A 12153-nucleotide genomic window follows, 5' to 3' on the forward strand; every position below is an offset into this window, starting at 1 on the left:
TTCCCTATTCATCTATCATCATGCTTCTATCACTCTATTTTTTCTGGTTTACATGCATGATATCATCCTTACTAGTTCTGATCCTGAGGCAATTCGATATATTCTTCATGCTCTCAATGTTTCTTTCCCTGTAAAAGATCTTGGGCCCCTTTGATTCTTCCTTGGACTTAAAAATCCATACACTTGCCAATGGTCTTCATCTTTCTCAGACTAAGTACATATATGATCTCCTAAAGAAAACACACATGGAATGTGCCAAGCCTGTGACATTGCCTTTGGCTACCTCTGTTAAATTAACAATTTCAAATGGACCGATTTTTGAAGATCCTACACTTTATCGCAGGATGGTGGGTAGCCTCTAATACCAGCCACTGACTCATCCGGATGTTGCATATGCAGTTAACAAAGTGTGCCAATTTATGCACACTCCTAAAGTCCCTCATTGGCAAGCTGTGAAGAGAATACTATGGTATCTCAAGCACACAACACACCTTGGTCTTCACATCCAACCATTCTCAGATTATTCTCTTCATTCTTTCATAGACGCCGATTGGGCAGGGTGCCCAAATGATCAGCGCTCAACATGGGGCTTTTGCATTTTTCTCGGTTCCAACATTGTTTCATGGGGATCCAAGAAACAGAACACCATTGCATGCTAGAGTACAGAGGCGGAATACAAGGGTGCGAAAGATACGATGTTAATCTTAAAATTCTGCATTCGAACATGTAAATAAGCATTCAAATGGGAACAATATTAAGCTTAAATTGCCCAGACTTCTTTCGACTTCACAATTAGACATAGCATTTTCTGGGGCGCCAAATAGAGTTAGGGAGGAGATTTTTGCCTCTTACGGTGTTTCAATCTTAGTGAGAGTGAGAGGTAGAGAAAGAGAGAGAGATATTTCATTCTAAAGAGGGAGTGTGTTTTGTACTTGTGTGAATTGTTGATGATATTGATAATGTATATTGGATTTGTGCAAGTTGGAAATTAGTATATATGTGTTTTATATTTGTGAAGGAAGTAGATTAGGGTTTTGAGATATTAGTATTTAAATGAATTTAAGATTGAATTTACGAAATTGGGTCATTTACGAAATTGGGTCATTACAAAATTTTTATGGAATTGATATTGTTTATGATGTGGTCCCAATATTCATTGATGATAGTTATAATTTTATATTAGATTTGTGAGTAAATTAGTATATATTTTTTACATTTGTTAATGAAGTAGATTAGTGTTTGCTCTTGGTGAATGATATTATATTAGTGTTTGCTCTTTGTGAATGTTATATTAGTGTTTGCTCTTTGTGAATGATTTAATATATATTTTAAAAATGTTATTAAATTTAAACCATAAATTACCCTAATTGAAATAATATGAATCTAAACTATAATTATCCTAATTTAAATAGAAACCAACTACGTAATTACCTATTAATTTTTATTCCAAATAAAATATTTGTGTTATTTCCATAAATTAACTAATTGAAATAATATGATTCTAACCCATAAATTACCCTAATTTAAGTAGAAGCCAACTACGTAATTACCTATTAATTTTTAACCCAAATAAAATATTAGTGCTATTTTCATAAATTACCTAATTGAAATAATATGAACCTAACCACAAATTACCTTAATTTAAATAGAAACCAACTACCTAATACCGTACAGAAGTTTTTATAGTATATTTTTGTTATTGTGTTTGCATGATTGAGTTCTTGTCTAATTGGACCTTAGGCCTGTTCGAGTGTTGTACCCTATACTACTATAAGAATGTTTGGGTACAACTCTTGAATTATCTAAAGTGGACAGTTTGGAATTCTATCATCTATATGTTTGATATATTCAGTCTAAACTCTCGTGTTTGTTTTGAGAATTTGGTTAAGTGTTTCCCTGCATTCTTCAAGTGTGTGGTCCAAAAGTGTCTCACTCGTAGATAGAGCCGAGCACTTTGTGCAACTAGCATACTTGGAAAATTATGGAGAAATGATGTCGAAATTCCAACTGACATGGGAGTTTTAGGTTGAGTATATATGCAATAGGGATTATAGTCTCTAAAATGGGATAAGACTAACTACCTTACAAGTAGTGAATATGGAAAGACCCATGATTTTGTCTGTTATTTTGATTTGACTTTGATTTTTTGGCAACGGTAGCATAGTAACGGAAATACAATGGATAATAGTTGGATGCTTCTAGAAGATATATTTGGTAGAGACTACAATAAATATGCACAAGGGGTGAAATTGTTTATAGAATTTGCTCGCGGGAGTGCTGACACTCGAGGTTTTATAAGATGTTCGTGCAATAAGTGCAAGAACTTTAGTTCTTATAATTTGGTGACAACGAAGGAGCATATATATGTCAATGGAATCGACCATAAATGCTCACCGTGGGTGTTATATGGTGAACCATTTCCTCAATGAATCAGATTTGGCACCCAGACAAATCAGATAGGGGAAGACAATGACATTGACGTAAATGAGATAAATGTGGATGCATATAATAATAGTGATGATAATGGAGAGGATATGTTGGAGATGTTAAGCGATCATGCTGCTAGACTGTTTAGGGTGAAGGATGCAGAAAGAGTGCCCTCGTCATCTGAGTCTAGCGCAAATTTTGAAAGATTGTGGGAAGACGCACAACGAAGACTATACGAGGGTTACACTCATCATGGCAAGTTTTCTTTCACAGTGAGGTTATTTCATATCAAGTCTATACGTCGTATTTCTGCAAAGGTCATTTACATGTTGCTCGATTTATTTAAAGAGGCTCGTCCATCGGATAACGTATTACACCATAATTTTTATGAAGCAAAGCAATTAAAGCAAGGGCTAGGATTCGACTATAATATCATTCGTGCATGTAAGAATGATTGTGTTCTCTTCTTGCAGCAGTATGCAAAGTGTGATGAATGTCCATTATGTCATGAGTTAAGATGGACATCCGATAAGCGTTATGTACCCCAAAAAGTGTTAAGATGTGTACAAACCCATGATTGGAAGATAACTTGTTTTAAAAGACACGACTGTCATGTATTTTTGTAGTGTTTGTTCCAGTTGGGGTGCATGGAAAGCATACTCAACAGAATTAAGGGGGTTTTTCAGGGACATTTACAGTAGAACGTTGAAAGTTGATGCATTAATAAAGATGGAAGATGACATTGCAGTGATATTGTGCAAATTGGAGAGTTTGTATCCACCATCATTCTTTGATGTAATGGTTCACTTAGTTGTGCACCTACCTCGTGAAGCTTTAGTTGCTAGCATAGTCCAGTATAGATGATGTATGCTATTGAACGATTTTTGAAAAAACTTTAAGTGATCCATGGGGAATAAGGCTTGTTCTGAAGGTTTGATTGCAGAGTCATACATTGATAATGGACGACATACATTTTGTTCTATATATTTTAGTGGAGTTGATACCAAATTCACGCGACCAGACCTAAATTATGAAGGTGGGCATTTGGGAGTGAATTCATCATTCTTCGTATTTTTTCATACCATATGTCCCATAGGCATACAATGGGGGCTATGACCTATGTAGACAAGATTTTGATAGAGCCCAATGGTATGTATTGAATAACCACGCAGAGATTGACAACTACTTAAGATTAGTGATCTGTACGATAAAAATAAATTAAAAGTCATGAAATATAATATAATGATATGAATTAATTGTTAAATTGAGCAAGTGCAGTGAACATATTCAATTAGTTCGAATGGATGGTGTAACTGATGTAGAAAAGAAGCGCAAAGAAAAGTTTGCCTCATGGTTTGAACAGACGGTATTAGTAAATAATGTCCTACTATCTACGAATTTCATTCCACTAAAATAGATTTTTTCCTATTTAACGCTGATATAACTGGAATAAAATTTATTGATGTAGGTTGTATTGAAACATGATGATAATTCAGAAGAAATCTCTAGTGAATTGTATGCTTTGGCACGTGGTCCGTCCAGGCAGGCCATTCAATACTTAGTATGTTTGATGCATGGATATAGATTTCACATGGGTGACAGAGAACAATATAGAAAAACTCAAAATTGTGGGGTCGTAATCAAAGGAAGCCCCGGGGAGGAGAACATTGACTTTTACGGGGTTGTTAAAGTACGTGTGGGGACATATGGTCTGATTGTTTACATGTAATTAGTGGGATGTCACAAATCCTAGGTTGGGAGTGTGAAATGATGAATATTTGTAAGTGTCAATACATATCACACATGGTATGAATGATCCTTTCATTCTTGCTTGCCAAGCAAATCAAGTTTTTTATTTAGATGATCCGGAGTACAGAAACCCATAGTGAGTAGTACAAAAGTTTGCACCAAAAAATATATATGATTACATTCCAAAGGCAAATGGACAACATGAAAATTTTGAGGGTCTAACAAATGAAGAAGCATTCAAGAAAACGAATCAGACATCAATTTATTTGTTGATCTTAGCCAATACGATATGGTTTCATTGCATAAAGAAGATGTTGAACTAGAAGTAATTGAGGGTGGCTTGTCAGAAGAATATAAGTCAATTGAAGTGTCTAGTCAGGATGAGGGTGATTGGTTAAGCAAAATTGATAGTGAATGATAGTTGTTTCTGCATCGTTGTTGTAAAAATAATAACATTTTTGTGAATAATAATTTATTACAATTTAAAACAGACATGCCTCCCAAATGCAAAGCAACTCATGTGCCATCTCTATCCATTACCGACTCCCCAATTGGTTCATCTGCCACGAATTGTGGGCCAACATCACTAGATTCAGAATAGAAACTTGATTTTATGTAATGATTTAAGTAATAGTGTAAAAATAAAATAATTTTTTTTGATATTATGTGCTTTAATTACTGTATAGTTGTTGTAAGCCATCATCGAGGTCAAGGTGCTTCTAGAGGTGTTTGCATAGAGAAAGAAGAGAAAGAGGAAAAAATTAAAGTTGATATTCCTGATAATCACACTGGTGGCTCTAAAGATTCGGCAACTTGGCTTGCTTCCTATGTTGATACCCTTACCCGCACATATGCACAAATGACTACATCTTCATGGGCTAAAGTTTCTCAAGATGTGAAAGACCACATAAAAAATCGTTGCCTGGCAATAAGTTACTTGAAAAAAAATTAAGTATAAATTGTCACTTAATTTATATTTGGAAAAATCATTTATAATTTTTTCGAGGAGTTTGAACTTAATTTTAATCGGTGAGAGGATCGACTAATGGTTGATGAGCTGATGTCCAATGCATTCCGGAGGTACAAAGATAGAAGTCGTGTACACTATCAGAAGTTTAGTAGTGCAACAGAGGCTTGTGAAAATTCATTCCAAGACATACCACTAAACGAATGGAAGAAGTTTTGTGATATGTTTAAAGATTTCGCATATTAGGTAATTTCACTGCTATATTTCTTTATGATATATATTAGATGCATTAAACAAATATAGCAATAATGTTGTTTCTTTTTTTGTAGCAACAGATTATACTGTTAATAAAGCAAAGTTAACGATACACCATTATGTATGTTCTAGATCTTTTCATCAAATATCAAGAAAATTGGTAATGTTATACTAGTCCCCGTTAAATATTAACATATCAAAATTTGTAATTGAAGTTATAATATAGATTTTCCTTGTGCAGGAACACAGTAGTCCTACTGACTATAATCTGACTCAATTGTATAGTAAATCACATGCAAATCGTGATAGTGTTTGGACCAGTTGCGAATCAGAAGCAAATTATGTGAGTTCAGTTTTTTTATTTGTATTGTCTAATAATATTTTTATTATTTATACTATCTCCAATGATTTTTTTATAGGACAAGATGCTATCATTTCGGTAAAATGCTACAGCTCTTTCTTATAAATCATCTGTGAACGATGTTCAGATCTTTTATCAAGTTCTTGGACCATGCTCTAGATATTTGAGGGGCTTAGGATGTTGTGTGAAGCATTCCTAAACATCATCCTCTTCTCAAGTAGGATCGAATAAAAACTCTCAAGAATTAGAGGAAGCAATGCTTGAGATCTAACATTTCTAATTGCAGACTCAATTAGATCAAGCAGCGGATATAGAGGCTAGGTTAGAACAAATCATGCAGAAAAAGCTGGAGATTCAATCCTAAAAAATGTTCGAATAGTGGCAATTAATTATTTGCCAAAATTCTATGCCACCACCAACCTAGAACTTATTTTCTTTATGTATGTCTTTGACTTATTCTAATTTGATGCAACATTTAAATAATTGTGATATTTTAATTACAATATTTAATATTAGTTTCTTATTTTGAATTTACAGCTTACTATATCATGAGTACTGTTTGAATGTAAAATACTCAATTTGAATGGTAATTTACAATTTATTACCCTTTGAATGCTTTTTTGCTGCCCTTCGAACGACCAATCAAAAACCATTTGAATGAACTGAGAACCGTCAATCCTATTCGAATAGATTAATTGTTTGTTCAAACAGACTACATGTGTGAACATTCAAACAAATAATAATTTATTCAAACACATCTTTCATTATTTGAATGTACCATACAATGTTCGAACAAAAATATCGAACTAGTCGTTTGAACAAATTTTTTCAATTCTAATGTTTAAGAATGGTGTTCGATCAGATTCTATTTGTTCAAACGTAAATATATATGTTCGGACAAGATCAAATAAATTTGCATCGTTCAAATCAAATTTCGATAACGTTTGAACACATACCCCATTGTCCGAACAGTACTTGTGCCATTCGAACGGGTTTTTTTACAAAAACAATTCATCCCAAAAAAAATTCTCATTCAAACAAGTTCGATCGGTTTGGCCGGATTTCATTCCTAAAAGTATTTTTTGAGACGAAAATCAAATTTTATCTCTAAAAACCTTTTGAAATGGACCTTTTTGGATGAAATAAGGCAAAAATTTTCGTCTCTAAAACTCTTTTGGCACGAAAATAACATTTTTTGGGACGAAATTTGTGGTCCCAAAAAATGCATTCTCTTGAAATGTAAATTCGTCCCTGATTGCAGGTAGTACTTTTACGCCACCATGCCAGTAGTCAGTTGATATGCTCCAATGTTAAATACTTCCCAAATTTGAGTAAATCCAAAGTTCTCATAAGTTTCATATATTTACTCATATATTTACTCGATATCTTACAATTTCAATGAATTAGGGTTTGTTTGGAGACATAATTATTTTAAGATATTCTCATACTACTTCACTAGTAGGGGTGGCAATTCGTGTTTTCGGATTGTGTTTGTGTCGTCTCAAGTTAACGTGTCAAACTTTTAAATCCTAACTCAACTGTTTTATATAAATAGATTGAACTGACATGCGTCATAACCCATTTAACCTAATTCACATAATTTCACACACACACACACACACACACACACACATATATATATATATATATATATATATATTAGTAGCTGCAAATATCTTAAAAAAATAAGACTACTTACTAACAAAAAATATCAATATTTTTAAAATTTTTAGATATAATAAAATCAATATTACAAATTATACAATAAAAAATATGAGCATAGATCTAGAATTACAATTCCAAAAATAAAAATATAAACATATAAAAAAATATTAATATTATAATTCAACAATAATAAAATTGTAAATAACATATACCCTTAATAAAATAGTGAATATATTATATGCTGCCGCACCACACAGGATCCGTTCCGATCAGACCAAGATTTTTCGAAGTTCGAGAAAGAGGTGGAGAGGATATGCGACATGATCTGCGTCAAATTGCCCTATAATTATAAAAGCAATCTCGGGGTTGGGTGAAGAAAAGAACATGGCCGGTGACACAAAAGAGAGTCATCTTTGAAAAAAGCATGCATATGCCCATCTCTCTTAATTGATGGCACTCTTTAAGTTATCAAAAAGGTATGCTGCGTGTTTAAATCTGCAAGGGACGGCCAAAGGAAAAAGTAATAAGCAGAGTCGAGGGAATCTTTTGGCGTAAGAAAGTCTTATCTTAGCAAGCAATGAAGGCAGCAAAACACAGTATAGATTTAAAGCTGCTTGCATATCAAGTTAAGCACCATTACTATTATTTTTTCGTTTGATGTCTCTTTGTGCTGTGCATACCTTTTTCCTCTTTTTGATCTTCCCATGCCACAGTGAATTCCACTACGATTTGCTGTCATCCTATTATATAAAGGGCTCTCTGTAACCATAAGAAACCCTCTGTTTTTTCTCTCCCTTCCAAGTGTCCATCGGATGCAATCAATTCTCAAACAATTATGTGAGTGAGAGTATAGCCAAAAATAAAACCACTTCCACTTAATATGGCCACGGTTCGCAAATTGATAGTTGAAGTTGTTGAGGCACGCAATCTATTGCCGATAGACGGCAATGGCACGTCCAGCCCGTACGTCCAGATCGACTTCCACGGGCAGCGAAAGCGCACGCGAACTAAAATTCGTGATCTCAACCCGACATGGAACGAGTTGCTCGAGTTCAACGTGGGTAAGCCATCGGAAGTTTTCGGTGACATGCTTGAGGTCGACATTTACCACGACAGGAACCATGGACAGACTAGGAAGAACAATTTTCTGGGTCGGAATAGGTTGAGCTCTACGCAGTTCGTTAGGAAAGGCGAGGAGGCGTTGATGTATTTCCCTTTGGAGAAGAAGAACATCTTCTATTGGGTTCGAGGTGATATTGGGCTGAAGATATACTTCGTCGATGAGGTCGCCCCACCACCGACGCCGCCTCCTCAGCCTCCGGTGAAGGAAGTAAAGCCTGAGCAGCCTTCACCACCACCGGTTGATTCGCCGGCTCCTCCGGAAAATGAACCAAAGCCTCCGTCCGAAGCTAATGGGAATGAAGAATCTGCTGCTCGTCCACCCGAGCCGACGGCTCCGGCTGATGCTCAAAAGCCCAATGAAGAGCCACCTGCTGACGCTAAAGGGGCATCTAATCTAGCCCCAGAAGCTGCGCCACCAACTGAAAATGTCGCTCCTGATCAAGTGGAGAAGCCGACAGAAGTGTCCGAGTCTGAGCCTCCACAGCCATCAGAAAAGAATGAAGATCAAACGGACCAACCACCACTTAAAGAGTGCAAGCAACCCTATCCTCAGATCGGAATGATGGCAACAGCGGTACCGATATCGCCGGATAGCGCTCCAGAAGCCAGTTTCTCTAAAATCAGCTGTCCAAAACCTATAAAAATGACGATGGGGCGGGAAAAATTTACTGCTTTGGATCCAACGGAAAGCATGAAAATCGAACCGCTGTCATTCGAACTCGTAGAGAAGATGCACTATCTGTTCGTTCGAGTGGTGAAAGCGAGGTCGCTCCCCACCAATGGCAATCCGGTTGTGAAAATTTTGGCTTCAAGCCACCATGTCAGATCCAAACCCGCCCGCAAAACTGATCATTTGTTCGTGTGGAACCAAACATTTGCTTTCGGCCACGACGCTCCAGATTCTTCGTCCCTCTTAGAAGTCAGTGTTTGGGACCCGCCTCCAAACTCCGAGAAGCACGGACACGGCACTTTTTTAGGTTGGGTTGGCTTCGATGTGACAGAAATCCCACTACGGGACCCACCAGATAGCCCGCTGGCCACACAGTGGTACCGATTGGAAGGAAAAGGGCCCCACAGTGGAGACCTCATGCTTGCCACGTGGGTTGGCACACAAGCTGACGAGGCATTCCCGGATGCATGTAAGACGGACATGGCTTATAATGTTAACTCCCAAGCCAAAGTATACCAATCCCCAAAGCTGTGGTACCTTCGAGCTACCGTCCTCGATGCCCAGGATATTCTCCCCCTAATGGCGTCAAAAGAATCCTCCTTCCAAGTCAGAGCCCAGCTGGGATTCCAAGTTTCGAAAACCAAGCTCTCTGTTTCACGCAACGGCACCCTGTCCTGGAACGAAGACTTGATGTTCGTCGCTGCAGAGCCATCAAATGACCACCTGGTTCTCACTCTGGAAAACCGACAACCCAAAGCAACGGTAATAATAGGTGTGGTTAGAATACCACTCACTACCATCGAAAGGCGGGTGGACGACCGACCAATTTCCTCAACTTGGTTCAGTTTCGAGGACCCAGACAAGGAGAAGAGGATGTACAAAGGCAGGGTCCAACTCCGCTTGTGCTTTGACGGTGGTTATCATGTGATGGACGAGGCCACCCATGTTTGCAGCGATTATCGTCCCACTGCTCGGCAACTATGGAAACCACCAATTGGTAAGGTCGAGCTCGGCATAATCAGTTGCAAGAACCTGACACCGATGAAGACTGTAAGAGGTAAAGGCTCCACAGATGCATACTGCGTCGCCAAATACGGTTCCAAGTGGGTACGTACTCGAACCGTTTTTGACAGCTTGGATCCTAAATGGAACGAGCAGTACACGTGGCAGGTGTATGACCCATGCACTGTGTTGACAATTGGAGTTTTCGACAGTTGGGCAGTACATGGAATGGAGGAAGGCTCCAAGGAAAGCACGCGTCCCGATTTCTGCATTGGCAAGGTTCGAGTACGCCTCTCTACATTGCAAATTAGTAAAGTGTACAGAAGCAAGTACCCGTTGCTGGTTTTGTACAATTCAGGGATGAAGCAGATGGGTGAGGTGGAGATCGCCATAAGATTTGCACGTGCGGTTCCCACGATGGACATTGTCCATGTCTACTCGCAGCCTTTGCTGCCATTGATGCACCATATCAAGCCGCTTGGCATGGACCAGCAAGATATGTTGAGGAACACAACCGTGAAGATCGTCGCAGCGCATTTGTCCCGATCCGAACCACCACTTAGGCGGGAGGTCGTGTTTTACATGCTTGACGCGGACACACACGCCTTCAGCATGCGAAAGCTACGTGTAAACTGGTTTAGGATCGCCAACGTGATTGCCGGTTTGATCGACATCGCGAGGTGGATAAATGACACGCGTTTGTGGAAGAATCCGACTTCTACAATACTCGTGCACGCCTTGTTTGTCATGCTGGTTTGGTTCCCCGACCTAATTGTCCCAACGTTGGCATTCTACGTATTCGTGATTGGTGGTTGGAACTACAGGTTTCGTGCGCGAGATTCACTCCCACATTTTGACACGCAGATCTCGCTGGTCGATACCGTTGATCGTGACGAGCTCGACGAGGAGTTCGACACTGTGCCGTGTAACAGGCCGAACGAGGTCGTGCGTGCTAGGTACGACAAGCTACGCATAATAGGGGCACGCGTGCAAAGGGCGCTGGGAGACATTGCGACGCAAGGCGAACGGGCGCAAGCGTTGGTGACATGGAGGGACCCGCGTGCGAGCGGAATATTTGTGGGGCTGTGTTTTGTGGTGGCGATGATACTGTATATGGTGCCGTCCAAGATGGTGGCCATGGCGTTTGGTTTCTATTATTTCCGCCATCCTCTTTTCCGCAATCGGATGCCGTCACCGGCCTTGAATTTCTTTAGGAGGCTTCCTTCCCTAGCCGACCGAATCATCTAGTCTTGTAATAATGACAAAGACCTATTTGGCTATGAGAAGTTATAAAAAATAAATGCGACCTTTAATTTTTATCTCCTCTCATCGTGTTAACGTCATATATAGTATGCACCGATTTTAGTGTTATTTTATTCTAAACAATAGTTTCTTCAAGAGTTGATAATCAGTAATATGATTTTATCTTCATCCGCTATCCTTTTTTTGCGTGTAAGAGATATTCATTTCGCTGTGGGATAATTTAAATGGAAAAATCTAACTGTAAGCGGATTTGCATATTAATACGCACACTAATACTAAGGTAAAAAAGTAGACTTTAATGAAATAGTGCCGATTTAAAAATAAACATTTAATAAAATAGTCTACGTTAATATTGGTGTACAAATTAGTCTGCAAATCTGCTTGTACTTAGAATAACTCATTTTGAATTGAGTGATATCGATATGCCACCCAAGTTTGACTGTTGGGCATATTAATTAATATAAATTTTACATTTTATTTTATTTTATTCATATTTTATTCATATTTAAAAAAAAACAGCAATTCACTAAAAGTTATCTTTTTAACCATTAAGTAAAAAAAATTAAAAAAATATATATTAAATACATGAACGGTCAAAATGATGGAGCAAAGCAGAGGGACATACTAGCATTTTCCTTGAATTTCCTAACTAAGCTGGTACTTTTGATCACA

General features: G+C 37.9%; 1 protein-coding gene across 2 annotated transcripts; it reads left to right on the forward strand.

Moving 5' to 3' along the window:
• The first annotated feature begins 7979 nt into the window (after window positions 1-7979).
• LOC121268135 (protein QUIRKY) lies at window positions 7980-11535 on the forward strand. 2 transcript variants are annotated; one of them, XM_041172266.1, is made up of 2 exons: window positions 7981-8726; window positions 8766-11535. In XM_041172266.1, the coding sequence occupies exons 1-2, from the start codon at window positions 8305-8307 to the stop codon at window positions 11464-11466; spliced, it is 3123 nt and encodes a 1040-aa protein (XP_041028200.1). In that variant the 5' UTR covers window positions 7981-8304; the 3' UTR covers window positions 11467-11535. The 2 variants fall into 2 exon arrangements, with proteins under 2 accessions (XP_041028199.1, XP_041028200.1); XM_041172265.1 differs by having other exon boundaries at window positions 7980-11535.
• Window positions 11536-12153: the final 618 nt, after the last annotated feature.

This window comes from Juglans microcarpa x Juglans regia, chromosome 5S, assembly GCF_004785595.1.
Source record: "Juglans microcarpa x Juglans regia isolate MS1-56 chromosome 5S, Jm3101_v1.0, whole genome shotgun sequence".
Classification (NCBI taxonomy): Eukaryota; Viridiplantae; Streptophyta; class Magnoliopsida; order Fagales; family Juglandaceae; genus Juglans; species Juglans microcarpa x Juglans regia.

Bases quoted from the DNA above. Each gene is read 5' to 3' on its own strand.
- LOC121268135 (XM_041172265.1), top strand. From the start codon at position 8,305: ATGGCCACGGTTCGCAAATTGATAGTTGAAGTTGTTGAGGCACGCAAT.